The 18,199-nt window shown below is 33.4% G+C and overlaps 1 protein-coding gene across 1 annotated transcript in view; it reads left to right on the forward strand.

The window, feature by feature from the left end:
• Positions 1-18,199, forward strand: part of LOC126751079 (homeobox protein homothorax) — a 317,674-nt gene that overhangs the window by 75,190 nt on the left and 224,285 nt on the right. The window contains exon 6 of the mRNA XM_050461014.1: positions 4,299-4,484. Coding sequence (XP_050316971.1) covers positions 4,299-4,484 — 186 coding nt within the window. The remainder of the gene's footprint in view (positions 1-4,298; positions 4,485-18,199) is intronic.

Genomic DNA, 18,199 nt, shown 5'->3' on the forward strand with positions numbered 1-18,199 from the left:
GAAAAGCTCGCGTATACCTGCGCCACTAAAATTGTGTTCTTTGCCACCACCGACAAGCAATTCCGCGACCAACCAACAAATGTTGGGCGAGAAGAAGATGGCTGGCTGCATGGCTGATACAACAAAAGACTTACTGCCGGCAAATCGCATGCAAATTAGCTTTTGTGTGTATCCATGTGCAAAAATAGCACAACAAAAATCATATGAGAGGACTGCGTATAAAATGAAGGGCGCAAAAAATAGCGCGTAAAACCTGAAATACGCTTAAATGGCGGGCGACTGCATTAAAAAAAGTAGAAAATTAAAAAGAAAATCACACACACACAAAAATACATAAACGCACAACACACCAAAGGTTGTGGCACCCTTTCAATAGTATGCAAAAACACACATAAACGCACAACAACAAAGTTCATGCGGAATAAAACCAATTTATCTTCTCCACTACTCGCATCTGCAGCAAAGCACTCGTGTGGCTAACTAAACCGCCAGCTGAAATGCAAAAATCGCATAAATATGCAGAAAAGGCGAATTGCTCGCGGGCACACATACCAAATATGCATACCTATACATATATTAACCTACAAAGTTTGCGCACTAAAGTACGCGCAGCTGTGACGCATGCGCAGTAACAACAACGCGGCAGTCTGGCATAGCGCTTGCACTTGTGGATGCAAGGCAGCGCATTAGCCGAAAGCTTTGAGCGATTTAAATGTTTTATTAACCTTTTTGAGCGTGCATATGTGTGCACAAGTGAGCACGATGAACAGCAGCGATAAGGAAATGAGCGCGATGCGCGTTGCTGTAATGCAAATTAGAGTGCAACGCGCGAGTATGCGGTGAGTTGGGCAAGTGTAGCGCCAAAAAAGCGATGAGTAAATGTTGCGCTATGCAATAATTAAGTTGAAATCTTACTAAAAATTGCAAATAATTATTGTTTGTCAAACTAAACTGTTTTTTTTTTTTTTTTTTTTTTGACGTGGCACGTGCATTACCATTGATATTTTTATTGCCTATCGAAAGTTCGCAGACATTTTCATATTTTGTGTAAAATACTTTTTCTATAGTTTTACATTACCCTCCCATGCTCCACCTCTTTCTTTCCAAAACCTTCAAAATTCCTCTGCTCTGCCGCTATTTGCTTATTTACATATTTCGTGGCACAGTTTAACTGCGCACAAAAGCAGTCAAACTAGTTTCTTGCAGCATTGGCATCTTCAAGTTGTAGCCAAAAAAAAAAATCAAAGAAATAAAATCAACTTACCTGCTGTTCATGGTCTTCTGGCAGCTATTGCTTGCACACACTAATGTGAGCGTTATTGAAAGCACTATTATATATAGTTTTCTATGTAAATATTGTACTTTAGCAGTTGTTATGCATAATATTACGTCAATTTCAAAAATTAGTTGCTTGCCACAAATTGTTGCAAATAAATGTTGCAAGTTGCATTTGCCAAAAATCGTATCTAGAGTTGTTTCATACTCGGCCTTACGTAATTATATATTAATCACAAAAATTATTTTCTTGCAACAAACTGTTGCATGTGAATGTTAAATGTTGCATTTCATCCAAAGTTCCCAAACACTTCGTCCGTTGTTTTATTAAACTCTACCAGGCACAACGTGCCACCTCTTTATTGAAACTCTTTGCCTTCTTGTAGTATTTATGTACATACATATATACATACATACATACATACATACATATATTATGTATAATAAGTTGACCAGCTTGTCGCTTGGATGCGCTAGCGTTTGCCTTGTCATTTCGTGCGACTTCCAAAGGGACTGCAAGAATGCGTCTCAGAAATTCCTTAGCGCAGACGTTGACGCTTTTTTTCGTCAAAATACACACATCACACTTGTTGCCGCCACTGCCGCCTCCGTGTGTTGCAGCTAGCTGGTAGTATTGATGCACTTGTGTTTATAGAAGCGCTGGTGGTGTGACAGATAACATGCGTACAAATCAATTTCGTGCCAGCCGACGCTTCGCTGTCGTCTTCGACATTTGTTTGTTGTTGGCGTTGCAATGCCATCATAAAACGTCAACATGCGCATAACAATAATCGTTATAATAATTACAATAACAATAACAGCAATGATAACAATACCAGGCAACGGCGAGTGAACTCACAAATAATTATTGCAATTCCACCAGACATTTTCAGTGAAATATTTTTGTTTTCGCTTTTGCTTGCCGCATTGTTGTTGGCGTTCGTTGCGCACGCGCTTGTAAATATATTTACAATTGATATGCATTTACATACATACATATATATATTTTATGGCGCGATCTTTGCTTGATGCGCAGTTGCGATAATTACTACACCAGCCGCAGCGGTAGTAACAAAAATAACACTTACAATAACAATAACAATGATCATAAACATAATAATTGTTTGATTAATCTGTCAGTGTTGAGGTTGACAGTTGAATTTCGTTCGTTGCAAGTGTTGCATTTTGGTGTGTGCTTATGTGGCATGCACTTGCTGCATGCATGTTCAGTGTGTATGCGCTTTGCTGTTGAGGGAATATCGGCGCAGCTATTAATTGCGCGAAAAATGCTGCTTGCAACGAGCGCATATTTTATGATGAATGAATGTGTGAACGATGCGCTGAATGGGTAATTAAAATATATTTGCATATTCGCTTGGAAGCGTCTATTAATTTGTTGCATGAAAATGTAAAATAAAACTGATTTGTTCAAAAAAAAAGTTATAAAAGTGTATGAGTAATTACTTGCATTCTTCTTTCTGGGCTTATATTATTTTATGATATGTATTTGTATTTGTATGTAATATATTATATAAGCTTAATACGTTTTGCATAAAAGTGATTTATTAAGAAAGTTTCATGTAAATTGACAAAAAAAATTAAACCAGAGCATACTTCACAGAAAAAAGGAAATGGCTTTGAAAATCACATCATAATAAAATTCTAGGGAGTTAAAAAAAAATGTTACAAAAAATAAAAAAAAAATTATAAAAAATAAAAAAAAATTATTAAAAATTAAAAAAATTAAATAATTAATTAAAAAAATAAAGTAAAGAAAATAGGGAATAAAAAAGCACAATACTACAACAAACGAAACTAAAAAAAGCAATTATTATAAAAAATTAAATTATTTAATTAAAAAAAAATTTAAAAAATTTAAAAAATTTTGTTTTTGACTTAAATTTTTTTAATTTAAATTTTTATTTTAAATAAATGTTTTAATTAATTAATTTAATAAAAAAATGTTTGTATACACTTTTTTATGTATTTTTAATTGATTGATTTAATTTTAATTTAATCAATTAAAAATTATTTTTGTCAAAATTTCATTTAAATAAATAATTGCATTTTTGGGAATTAAAAAAAAAGAAAACAAAATAGTTTTATTTAAATAAAAAAAATGTTAAAAAAATTTTGTTCTTGAATATTTTATTAAAAAAAATTCATTAAAGCTTATATAATCGTTTTGATCTGCCGCTACCACGCGCTCACTTGGTTATTGCTTTCCAATGAAAATTTCTTAACAAGCGAGCAACGCGTCAAGCTAGCGAGCTCTGCTATGACGAATCGAAGACAGCTATATTTAATGTAAGCGTACAATTATTAACAAATTTTATAAATAACAGTTAGAGCAATTTAAATAAAAAAGCCATTACTCTTTTCTCTTACGAGATTATGCTATTAGACACTCAGTGAGTTAGTAAATTATATTTAATTACAAAATATATAAACGCTTCAATTAAGGAAAAGCAATATGTGTTATAACATATGCCTTTTGCAGTTTAGTGTAATATATGGCTTATTAAACGGCTGTAATTTGCATTAGAAACCTTTAAATTAAATTTAATTTAGCATATTTACTCACTTTAATACATCACTTTCTATGCAAAATAATTATTGTATTATTAACTATTTAGAATTTATAACAGACAAGTGAAAAACACGACGCTTAGCAATTTATTGTCCCACAAATCAAAAAAAAAATGTTGAAACCCAGCAAGTAAAACGTACAAAATTCTACAAAATTTATCAGAGCATTTTACCCACCAATCAATACCCAAACAATTGTTTAGTATTTTTTTAATTATTGACATTTGTTTAAATAGCAAGCGAAAGAAATTGCATAAAAATTCTAAATATTTAAAAATATTTTAATTGTATAAAGTATCGAGCATAGTTTGTAAATTTTTGAAAACCATTTTGCAATCACAACTCATGAACTATTTTTCTCTCTTTCTCTTTCTCTTCTTCTCTCTCTCTCTCTACCGCTCTTTTTCTTCGTGTTCTTTGTTATGCCATTGCAGGTGCATGAATTATGCGATAATTTCTGTCATCGATATATCTCATGTTTAAAGGGTAAAATGCCAATAGATTTAGTGATTGACGAACGGGACACCACCAAACCACCAGAAGTAGGTTCAGCTAATGGTGAAGGAAGAAGTAATGCCGACTCGACATCGCACACCGATGGAGCTAGTACACCAGACGTTGTGAGTACCCCCTTCGCGGGAGCACATGGTCCTATATTGGCGAGCTACAATGCGGTGGTGCACCCATGTTCGTAGTACGATAACGACCTTCTTGCAAAAACGAAGCGGGTGCTCACAATGCCCTGGGATTAAAATAAATTAAATTAAATTAATTTCAAAAAAATAAGCAAAAAACCAGAAAGATAATAATTACACTAAAAAGCAAGCAAATAAAAACAGTTCCGTACTAATTAAATTTAAAATGAAAACGAATAATGCCAAAAAAAAATTGCAAAACTTCGAAAAAGCATAAGAAAAATTCGAACGAGCTCAAACCAAGCCACAAACAAATTTGTAAATTAATAAAACTAGAACTCGTTCAAAACAAGAGCCAATAGCACAAATGAGACCCACACCGCTACAACAATGACAACAAACAAATTCGCAAATTCAAAAGGCGTTACGCACACGTATAGCAACAAAGAAAAATGGCAATGGGCAGCCTACAAAGCTGACAAAAACCAAAAAATCGCTCAAAAACCGAAAAAGCACAAGTAAAACACGAACAATAAACGAACAAACGAACGCACGCATGCACACAAACTAGCCGCCAAGCGCCACAGCAGCAGCAACAACAGCAAGTGAGCAACATTTCAACGCAGCAACACGCTACCACTGGTGGATAAATGTCCCGGGCAGCCAAATGCAAGCGAACATTTTTATTTGTGTAAAAATCAAACGAAAATGGACAGCAATGAGCGGCAATTTTTATCGCGAAAATTGCAGCATTGCCAGGCGCGATTTTATTTGCACACAAAACAGCAGGCAATGCAGCAAAAATAATTACAATCAAAAGCTGCCAGTTGCACATTGCAATGAAAATCATTTGCTGCTGTTGCTGACGCAGACGCAAATGCAGCTGCTGCGTCGCCACCACTGTCACAGCCATTTTTCATTGTCACTATACGTGGGTGCAACACCGCTGCGGCAACAAAGCGTACAAAAACCACACACCAAACAACAACAACAATTGACAAACAATAAAAACCATAGCAAAAGTAAAAGGCAAAGAACAGTGAATTTGTTTGTTGGCAGCCAGCATAGTATGAAGTGTTGCAACATTGTTGCTAGCAACATATGTAAGTGTAGTATGCATAAGTTTGTTGCAAGCCGCAATGTTGCAGTGTTTCGCAACTCTGCTGGTGTGCGGTGAGAACAATTGAAATTGTGTAAATAGCACATAAGAAATTTTTGCGTTACAATAACAACAATGGATTACTAATCCAGTCGCATAATAAGCATTGTTTTTGTTCATTGTTTTTTGCAAACAAACCTATTGTAAAAATTATTTCATAACTACAAAGCAACAAACAACAACAACTAAACAAAAATACAAATTTGTAAAAAGTTTTCCAATAATAACAAAACTAAAGGTTACCATTAAAAAGGAAGAAGAAGAAGAAAGCAATTTTTAACACAAAAGTACCACAACTTAAAAAAAGTAACGAAAAAAAGAAACGAAATATTTAATTTTGCATTCAAAACAACCAATGCCAGGGTTTTTGAACTAAATAAAAAGTTTTGAAATGAAGCCAGTGCGCAAACGCAAGAAAATAGCTCCAATGAGCATTTGTTTGAAGCGCATTGAAGAACATGGAATTGTGAGAAAAAGTACTTCGTTTTTGCAAGAGGCCCATATAGCTCGCCAATATATATTTAAATATATTTATATATATATGTATATATAAACTAATATATATATACATATTATTCTATATTAATACAAAAACTATATATATTTATATATATATACCAACAACTATAAATACATACTTATATATATTTACCTTATATATTAAATTTTATTTCAACTAATCCTAAAGATTTAAACTAAATTATTTACTTATGGTATATACACTTATGTATGTATGTAGTTAACTACTTACCGAGAACCTACCGCCCATTATAGCATTCAAGCGCCCGCAATTTTGCCAAACCGAACGGTGGTCTATGCCACAAATAACGGTATACGCATAGTCCTGACAGTAACCAATTTTGTATTACTGTTTGGAGCGCCGTTAATGCCGTTATGGGGTTATTAATTATTATGTTTTCGATGACTAGAAAAATTCTAAACAAATTAGTCGAGAAAAAAATATTTTATTTTTTTTAATTTTCTGTATATAGTCAAAGCGCGCGCTCCCCAAACGACAATATTCAACTTTACATATTAAACTTTTTGTATTTTGTTTTTGGTTTAAAAATTAATTTGTACTGAAAACTGGCGCATCTTTAATGCTTTTGTTGCCCTCTCACTGTCTTAAAAACTGTTTATCCCAAAAAATGCAACCCAGGATTCAACGAACCAACAACAACTGCAACAACATTTCACGCCATTGGAGCAGACATATGCGAGCTATCACATTAAAAACGAAGCGGATTTTTAGTAAAATGCTGCAGTAAGGTGGAGCAGTGAGATCTGTTGCAAATGAAAAATATTTATTTCGACTATTTGAAATTCAACCAATCAAAAGTAGGCGCTTTCATGCTCCAAGTTTCAGAGTATTTGAACGATTTAATAACGCAATAGCCGCTTTAAGAGAAAATAGAAATTTTTTGCGCGCACGACGAACTGCAACGAGCGCTTGCCGAGCTGTTGGCGTGTGTGCCTGAGCACTTTCGTGGTTAAGGGTTCAAAGTGCAACATAAAGCTTAGTTTGCAGTTGCAAAGCGAGTTTCATCTTTATGTACATATGTGTGATGTGCTAACATTTTTACATAATGTGAGCGGTAGCGCATATTTCTTACAACAACTCTTACATAATATTCAAAAACAAAAACACTCAATTTCACTCATTACTACTACAAATACTACTATAACTACTACACCACTACTACAGCAACTGCTGTACGAAACAGATATACGTAATAACTGCTAATGACTGAGAACATAAGTAACTAATTGAAAGGAGGAGTATATACAAAAGCAAATAACTGCAAAAAATAATAATAATATATATTTAAATGTATATAAATATATATACATATATATATATATATATATATGTATACAAATAATGCGAAAGTCTAGTGTATATTGTGAGCGAAGTTCTAGTTTATAGTCAATAACAGGGGGCAATAGGAGAACTTTTTTGTTTTGTTTTAGGTTAGCGTTAAGTGTAACTGTAAACCGATATACGTAATATATGCACTGAGCGAAATTTTTTTCCACCGTTTTTTTTGTTTGATTATTATGTCTGGGGTTTGAGTCCGTTTCGACGGTGCACTAATAGTGGCAGGTAAATTTTGTAAAATAGTAGCAATTACTTCAGAGTTACAAGTTTATTTGAATTATTATATAAGCTATATATATATATAAATAATATATATATATATTTACAAATTGGAGTGGAAATGGTGGAAAAATGTTAGTATTACTGCAAAATTTTCAAAAATATTCCTTTGAAAAGAAGTAAAACCAACTTGAAATACGTAATTAAAGATTAGGCTTAGTTTAAAACAAAATACACAAACACAAAGTATACGATTTTTCTTAAGAGAAGTTAAAAACAACAAAAATACAAGCGGTTATACCATTTGAAAAATACAAAAATACCAACACGTCCTTAACAAACATACAAACATGCATTATAGCGCACTAATAAATATGCATTATGAAAAACATTAAAATTTGCATAGTTTCTGCGCTTGTCTACGTACTGTTAGCTTTTCGTGCAACTTTTTGTGGCAGTACAAAGTTTTGTTCTTTAAACCAAACGTTAAAAACTTTGCTTGGCGCTTTCAACTCGCCAATTTGACATAGATTTGATTTTCTACCAACAACTACACAAACAAAATTATTACAACCGACAGTGCTGTTCATAAAAATGTAACAATATATACGTAATTTACTTAACACAATAAAAACGAGAGGAAAAAGTGGCGCAACAGCTAACAAATAACAGTAAGCGAATGAGAATATATGTATAGCAGGTTAAAAGTTAGCTAATAATTATATAAAAACAAAGCAAGTTAGTGCGTGTATAAGCAAATTGATAAAAACACAAAACCTAAGTTCAAATGAAAGTATACGAAATGATTTTTATTTTTTTTTTATTAAATTTAACTATTAATTTAAAGTGTTGAATTTTAATATATAGCAAGTTATGAGGAGAATATACATACAAATATACGAAAAATTACTTACAATAAATATTTAATTCATTGCTACAAACTAACAAACAAACTAACACACATCAAATGTATACTACTACTATGCTACTTCTATGGATAGCCTGCTAAGGGCGCATTCCGCATTGGAGTGCGTTGCAACCATGCAAGCAAGATACTACCATACCTACTATGTACATTGTGACTTTACTACTTCCTTAGCGTATAGAAAATAAATAAAAAATATTTTACTAAAAACTAAAACTAAAGGTAATGCGGTAGGAAGAGGGGTAATGGAAGTGTTTATGCACACATTTAGTGGCTAAAACTGGGTAGAGCTTTCACTGAAAAGTGCGAAAGAGCTTTTTTAATTTTTTTTTGTAATTTTTGTAAAAAATAAGTTTTGAAGTTAAAGCTTTCACTGAGAAGTGCCAACGAGCTTTTATGAATCTATTGAAATTTTTTGTGAAGTAAGCACATTAAGAGTAAATATTATTTTCAGTTTTGTCTCCAAAAGCTTAAAATATATAAACAGTATAGAGCTTTCACTGAAAAATGCGAACGAACTTTTTATAATTTTTTTTTAAATCTTTATAAAGTAACGCATTAAAAATAAATATTGTTTCATTAAAAGTTTTGTCTGCAAAAGCTTAAAATATGTAAATAAAATTTATGAAAATGTTATACTTTTTTCTCACAAAAAAAATCAAATCACTTAAAACAAATAGTTTTCACTTTAATGTTACTGAACTTATACAACTTTTAGTGAAAGCACCACAAGTTTTCATAAAGCTGTGAACACTTTCATGCCGCTCTTTGTGCCACTCAACCTGTAAACATGTATACTAACTTGTTCTTTCGCTTCTATATACCATACGTACTTAAATCCCACAAAGGGTGATTTCAAACTTAAATGTGGAAACCGAAAGGACAATGAAAGTACTAACTATATAAATCTAGCATACTTATTATTATTATAAATAAAAATACCATATTATACACATATATATATATCTTTGTTTTTGCTTCGATTGTAAAGCTATATGGGCATTGATAACAGCAACACAACAATAAAAGCGTTGAATTTATAAATAATCCAAAAATAATGGTAAATCAAGTAAACGAAAATTTCAAAACTTTTCAAACTGCTGATAGCAATTTTTGAAATGCAACAAAATTTTTTCTAATGTAATAAAACTTGTATACGTTTTTCTTTAACTTACGTGTAAGTGAAGAAAATAAAAAATATATAATAATTACGCAATTATAAATAGGAGTGAGGTGTGGAAATTTAGCATTGATAGTAAATAAAATAGTTGTTGTACTTTTTTGTCATACAAATATTAAAAAAAAGCAAAAAAATAAAAAAATTATACATAAAATAACAATAATAATAACATAGCACAGTGGCGTACGATTTTGCTAATGTACAAAAACAAAAAAAAAACAACGCATGTGCTATTTGTAAAATAATTAAAAAATAAAAAAATCATAAATAAAGGAATAATAACGGTTTACAAACTAAAATTTTGTAAAATATGTTATGGCCAATCAAGAAAGTTTCCTATATTACTTTTTGTTTTAGCTAAATCGCAACAAACTATGCTTGTTAATTAAAAAATAAAAATATGAAAATCGAAAAAATTGGCGCAGTCCAAAAGCTTTGCTTTGTTAAAAAGTTTTTTTTTTTTTTGAAACGAATATACGTAAAACATTATTGTATTATTTTATAAACATAAAAAATTAAAAAAAAATATCATTAATAAGCAGAAGTTCTGTTCAATATTTGTTATTCTGTTAAATGAGTAAAATGCAAAAAATTAAATGGACAATTGTAAATGATAGTGAGTAGTAAGGAGGGCACGACGAAGGAGAAACTAGTTGATATCGCAACTGAAATACGTAATTTGCTTTAGGTGATATATATATTATTAAAGCTTAATTAATTGTCTAATAAAATTATAAAAAAAGTAAAAAAAAAACATATATACATTGAGTTTTTTTATATACATATATACATACATACAAAATTCGTGCTTTAAATTAATTTTACGAACCAAACTATTTTTTAGCGTGTAGCGCTTGAGTTTTTTGTTTTCTTTGGCTTAGTAAAGCGACAAAATCGTTTTCGTTTTTGCTTTAAAGCGCTTTTCCAGCTAATTTCGTTTAAACATACATAATTTTCTTCCTATAATTTGATAAATCTTAGCAAAATTGTCTTGAAACGCAATCAAAATACCAATTTTTATTATTTGTTTTATTAAAAAAAATATATTAAAAAGAAAAAAAAATATATATATAAATATAAAATATTAAAAAAATGAGGAGTGTTAAAAAATAAAATAAAAATTGAAAATTACATGATATACGAGTACATTTTAATGTAATATTTTTAATTATTTGTATGTATACTAATTGAATAATGAATATTAACAAATAACAATAATTGCTAACATTTACTTGTAATATTAATGAGAAGAAAGCAAAAAGCAACAAAGAAAAATTTAATAAAAATTATATATATATATGTATATACATATAGTATATATAATACAAATAAATGAACTGGATAACGTAAAGTGTAATGTTTAATTAATAGCGAGCAACGGCAAACTAATAGTAACACAATTACAAAAATAGAATGCAAAAAGTAAATAATATTTAATAGTTTAAGCTAAAAACAAAACGAAAATAATGATGAAGTTGAAAGCAAGATGTTTGAAAGCGAAATGGAGAGATGGAAAAAAGTTAGCCAATAAAATATATGAATAATATATTTGATGAAAAAAATATAATTAACACGTGTTTTGTAATTATTTGTGAACTGAAGGGACATAATATTTTCTGCTACAATTTCTCAGCTGCAACAAATTTCCTGCGCGAGATTAACCATAAAAATTCAACCAAAAGCGGACATCTTGGACCATCAGATACTAGAGGGCAGTTCAAGTGGCTTAAAAACTTACTGAAAGAGAGAGGATGCAAATTTCTGCGACTTCGGCATAATCACAGACGTGCCAAAAGAGTGAACAACAATTTTTGGGAATGAAAATAATTAACTTCGAAATTGCAGGCTTCATGTTTTACTGCAATGACGACGTGAAATCGATTTAGGGGCTATTTTTTCGTCAAACAAACAGTTTTGCAATTTTCTTTTTCAGGTAACTACCAATATAAGAAAGTTTGGCGAAAGCTCGGAAAAGTTTGGTGAAAGCTTTGCAAAATTTGGTGAAAGATTTGAAAAATTTAGTGAAAGCTTAGAAAAATGTCGTGAAAGCTTTGAAAAAATTAGGGAAAGCTCAGAAAAATTTTGTGAAAGCTCTCCAAATTTTTATGAAGTTGATTAAAACTTTTCAAAATTTATGAAAGCTCAGAAAGATTTGGTGAAAGCTTTGCAAAGTTTGCCTAAAGCTTGAAAAGTTGGCTGAAAGATTTGCAAAACTTGATGAAAAATGGAAGTTTTACAAAATCTGAAAGCTAACAAAAGTGAAAAGGATGGAAATTACAAATGAAGACGGTGCCAACTAACCACTAAATTTTATAAATTTAAATATAAATTTTTATTTAACTTGACTTAAGGGCAACAACTATTTTAGTTCCTTTTAAGCTTAGTAGACATTAAACCCAAATAGTTTTGTTGCTTTTCAAAATTGCGCGCAAAATAAAGTAAAGAAAGTCGAAAGTATTTGTAAATGAATTTATGTACATATATATAAGTTTTAAAAGATATACAGATAGCCTAGCCTAGTTCCGCGCTAAGAACTTTTACTATGTTGCTAACAGTTAATATTTTATATAAAATAAGCTTAATAAACTAAATAAAAGTGGATTATTTTACTGAAGTAAAGAGTTTATACTTTATTGATCAGAGTTTTAGGAGTCCAGCTAGAGGAGTCTGCGCAGAATTATTGTTGTCGAACACTAAATCTTCATTGCTTATATATTATATTCGATGTCAAAAAAATTTAATTTTTCCTCAGAAAAATCAGTGCGACGAACCAAAAACTTGTGACTTTCATATTTATTATCACACTTTAAGTATACCATCTATTTAATTATATAAGTAATATATCTTTAAGTAAATTTTTATATTAGTAACTCTAAAATTCACTATATACATAGATACATAATACTAATATTTCTTACAGCATAAAGTTCCAAATTTACAGCATTATCTTTCCCAGCATACTCACAAGCACCCTTCAATGTAACGGTAATGTAATGATATTGTAATGTCCGGCCTATCATTTACACGTCACATGCGCCAATATTCGATTACAGCGCTCAAATTACTGCCAAGAAGAGTGTGTCAACTGCATACTCACACACACACACACACAAACACAAACAGACATATCAAAGGGATCAATTGAACTTTTCGGCGGCGTTCGGCTTGACCGGTCAATCAATAGCGCTGCGCCACGACGACCCTCTCACGCCTGTGTCTGTAATAAGAGACTGTCGACTGTTAAGCTGCTTCTGCCTGTGTGCAGCATCCTTGGGGATGCAGATGGTGGGCACAAGAAAGTCGTTGCCGATTTTTTTCAGCAAAAAATGCTCTGAAAATTCGTTATAATGAAGTTATTAAAATGTCTACACCCTGCAGTGGCTTGGCGTTGTTAAGCTGTTGGCATAAAGCCGCTTTGCAACAAAAGAGCGACTAGAATGTCTGTCGGCGGCACTCGTGGCATCTCCAATTACCTACAATAACGGCAGCAGCTGACGGCAACGTAGTTGTGGCAATTATGAGGGCGGCTGCCGCTGCTGGAAAGTGATGCACAATACCAACAACAAGAGACAGCCGACAATTTGCGCTAGGAGGCATGCTTTTGAGATCATAATTCCATTCTTGTTACGGGACTCCACTCACTTTTCGTGTGAATTTTCGGCAGCGTGTCGAAGATGTCAGCAACTTACGCTCTTCACTCGTCAGAAATCGGTTGAAATATGATGAGTGCGCGTGTGGACATATTAACTTCAACATTTTCCACCAAAAATTATGTATGTAATTTGATTTTTATTTTCCTATGCGACGCGAGTTTTGTGCGTGTTGCATCAAGTGCCGCCTACTTTCTGTTGAGCTATGCCTTTTGAGTTTTAAGGGTGTCTTTATGGCTTGCTTGCCAGCTCCTTGCCATTTTACTTCACTTTAAAGCATTCAGAAATTATTTGGTATCTGATAGACCCTAATGCTGCCATGATTTCGAGCGGCGTTTATATCATGCAACCAAGCATGTGAAACACCTTCTATGACTTACTCACTTTGTGCATGTTTTCCTTCGTAACATTTTTTTCTCCACTCGCTTTTAAACTAATTTTTGTTAGGGATCGTTTTAGGCGGGTTTTCCCATTTTCTGATTTTTTACTTTTTACATTTTGCTTTTGTTGTGCTGTAATTTTGTAGGTTGGCCGGCGTGCGCACTTAACTTCCCAAGCACTTAAGCGTTTGCTGATTGCATTTATTGCTGTTGCTGTTGTTTTAATCATTTTATTCTCGAAAATTATATTGCGTGATTGCCGTGGGCGTGTTGACTGTGGTCTTTCGAGCGTTTCGAACAAATTTTTTGCTGGTGGTTCTTAGATATTTGTTTGGCTTTGTGGCATTTGTTGCTAACAAAAATGTTGCAGTCGGTGAATGAGTGACGACTTGGCTGACTGATTTCAACGCCCAATCGAATTTTTTCCTTATTGTCTCGCACAAAATGGCTGTGGCACGAATTAATCGTTGTTTGACTGTTTTTTTAACAGCAAATTCGGATATTTTTTAATTGAAAGCGTTTGTGGATACCTTGCAATTAGCAATAAAAATAAACAAAAATAGGTTAAGCTAGGTTAGGTTAAACTGGTAGGTCAATTAGCTACACATTGACCAGTTTTGGTCCTTTGCGATACCAGATAGAGTTCAGTTAGTAGGTCCAAGAAAAGTAGTCAACCCATGGGATGCGCGCGCTTGACGCGAATTTCAGCAGACTCTGCCGCCTCACTATTGATACCTTTTAAAGAGTATCATACCGTGGGTACCCCAGATGTTTACCGCGTAGTCTTGCCAATACGAGACAAGTGCACAAGAAATGCCCCATTGTTTCCCTGGTGCCCTGCTTTTTCCTGCAGTCTTTTCGATCTGTCAGCCCCCTTCTGCAGTCGTGTGCCGCCACCAGACAGTGACCAGTTAGTATTCCGATCATGCTCCTACAATCTTTTCTATTGTAAAATAAATTGGGAGTATTTTGTAATATGTTCTATAAAAGTAATATGCAGCAAGAATTGCATAATTATTGTAATTACTGTTTATTTTTAATATTGCCAAAAAAAAAATGTTGTACAGTTTCACATTTCGCATTTCATCTGTGTGATTTGTGGTGGATAAGTTTTCGACAGCTTTTCAAATAACGCAGACGACGTCATACAGTCTGCCATACAAATTGCTCATTTTCGTGTGCCACACAACAACAATAACACACTAGCATTCAATCAACACCAAATTTTACGATTTTCAGTCAGTCTTTTGGCTTTTTTCTTCAATATTCGTTCAACGTTTCTTGCTGTTCGTGTAGATCAGGTGATCGTCACAAGTGCTCCGCTATGGTTTGCAATGAATGCGTACCCGAAATTTGTGCAGTCATTTGTAAAAACCAAACCAATTTTGCAACAAAAGCAACAGCAACAATAATGAATGAATGCAACTGAGCGAATGATATCAAAGGAAGCCCCACTAATGCTAACCTCAACCGGGAAGGGAAAAATAATACAAAAACAGTAAAGAGCGAAAACCGAGCAGGATTTGGCCAAAAATGACAATAAAATTAATTTTACAAAAACAATGTTGCTTGTTGTGTTGCCAAAAAATGTTTGCAAAATTTCGTAGCATGATTTCATGATTTTATTATGGATGAAGTGTCGCGTCTGCGCAATTTTTTGCTGTCAACAAAACTTCGAAACTGTCACAAAGCAGGCAAAACGAAGCAGAAATATAAAATCATGAAAGTAGATTCTCTCAACTACACAAGTTCGTGGACAGTTCGTCAGCGGTGAACAAGCCATGCATACGTCATTATCGTCACACATGCGTCATAATCACGTACAACAAGCACACATACTCGGCGGCGCTGGTCCTTTCTCTCTATGTCGCTGCAGTCAGTCATTTGTTGCACGATCATTTGGCAGTGAAATACACTCGTGTGTACGTACACTTTCACGATCGGTGACATAAACATCAACATCAAATTGAACACAACCATGCGGCACAACCGGACCGTTGTTCGTCCAACGCTGGACGTTAACCAATTTTAGGTCGCAGTTCGGTAACAATATTTCCTTGCGGTTTGCGCGCTTTTTTGTCGCTTTTTTGTCTTTCATTTGCTGCTCGCTGTATTTTTGGCAGATTTTTGTCGCTTCAAGTCCGCTTCACTTTTGGTCAGTGGCCAGTGGCGGAAAAAAACTCTGTGTTGGCTTTCGGGTGTCGCACTTGGAATTTCAACCAAATAGCATGTACACACATATATACATTAATGTCTACCAGCAACATTTCTCTGAGTTATGTGACTGTGACACTGCGGTGTAGTAGGTCTTCTTGGCCTTTATTATTGGTGACGCGTTGAATTCGTTGCCTTGAAGAATTGTATCAAAATTTTTGTGCATCGCATTTGCTCTTCTGCCTTTTGTTTTTGGTTTTCCGTTTTTTTTTTTGCTTGCCATTGATAAAATTATCTTACTTTTGACAGATTTGAGTCGTTACTTGGTTTTCAAGTTCATGAAACCGCAAAATTTGTCAGTCGAGATTTCAGCGACTTTTGTATTTAAGTGCAGGCTTGTTGGGTTTATATGTACATATATCGTTACATAAAATGCAAAATAACTTAACAAAACTAGGGTTTCGTTATAATATTCATATATGTTGGTTATATTTGCTACCCGAATCTTGAAATTTTACGATATTAAATATTGTAGTGAAATGTAAGCACTTAACCTGCTTGTGGCAGGTAAAAAAACCCTATATACTATTATTGTAAGGCTGAAAGATATACATACATATACATACATATTTGCTAGATATCTGCAAAAAATTTGTTTTTGCGCCACCCTTTATAAATGTCCAAATGGAAAGCAACATTTACATTCCCAGCTATTGTTGATACAACTCAACACCTACACACACACCCTTACTTACATTCGATTAAAGTATCAATTCCGGCCACAGTGGCTCCAGTGTGTGACCGCCTGACCGCCATATCCTATCAATATTTATGAACATAAACATATACATATATGTATGTATGCACATATATTTGTTTTTAAAAAATCCGTCTACATACCAAATGGATTTCGTTTGGATTTCTTGATTTCTTGGAATTGGAAATAGCGACATAATTTTTTTCTCCTATTTGCCGCTCATATTTTTCACATTGCCGCTGATCTGCTGCTTGTTTGTCGTCGGCCGCATCATGCTTGCTACTTGTTTCTTAATCAACTGATTTAATGAAACGGCGATGTGCAGCTTATTGGAAAAAATACTTTTTTCTACATTTGATTACCCGCATGTATGTATGTATGTATGTATGTACAATTTATGTGTGTTTGTGTGTGTGTATCTTTTTGATTTTGTTAAACTAAAATTTCAAATAGAAGCCGCTCCGTCGTTGCCGCCCGGTTGCACGTACGCATTAAATCGGATTTCTATAACGCCCAGCGATGTGATGCGACGCGACGGTTGACAATGCGCACAAACAAACGCACACACAGTGTCACACGAAGCTCCAGCAAAAAGGCCAAGACCTACGAAAATAACTAAATGGTGATGTTGAGGAAAAAATATGCCAAATCAAGCCGAATCAATACCAGTTGCTGCGTCCATGTCGCCGATTCGTTTATTTTTGACTTTCCGACTTTCTTCATTGACCGTTTTTGGGCGCAACTCTGCGCGCTGCCTCTGGTGCTTGTTGTTGGTTTGGGTCCGACCGTGCGGCTGTGTGTGTCATGAGAAGCGCTTTGCAGGAGTCGCGCGCACACTTCAAAATTCTATAGAAATTTATGGTATTAAATTTGTTTCGTTCCATTTGTTTAATGTTCGTGCTTTTATTTTTCGCTGTGCGCGCTCGTTCCTGAGTAGCACCGGCATAAAGTAGCTGCGCAACAGAAATTCCTTGGCCCAAATCAGGCTTAAAAATTTTTGATTTTTCGGCGGGTTGGGTTAATTCATTCCATTTGTTTGCGTTTTTGTCATTTTGGTTGGGTTTAATTTCGGATTAGTGCATTCTTCCGCGAATGACTGGAGTCTAAGAACGTAAGATTGTACCGATGGAGCAGTAGAAACAAAATTTTAAAAAGAGAAAGAAATTAAAAATGAAGTTTATTCGGTTCTGACTTTACAAAAATTACAATTTTGTTTGATTTTTTTTTTCATAGTAAATTCCACCTATTTAAAAAAGTGTTACTTAAGAGACCCTTAACTTTTCTTCATCTATACATAAAGCTCAATAACTTTCCATCTATTAGCTCCATTTACCATCTTTTCTCACCACATTTAACGATCCAGCAAAAATGCTGCCCCAATTGGCACATTCCACTGC

The sequence above is a fragment of the Bactrocera neohumeralis genome, chromosome 2 (genome assembly GCF_024586455.1).
Source record: "Bactrocera neohumeralis isolate Rockhampton chromosome 2, APGP_CSIRO_Bneo_wtdbg2-racon-allhic-juicebox.fasta_v2, whole genome shotgun sequence".
Classification (NCBI taxonomy): Eukaryota; Metazoa; Arthropoda; class Insecta; order Diptera; family Tephritidae; genus Bactrocera; species Bactrocera neohumeralis.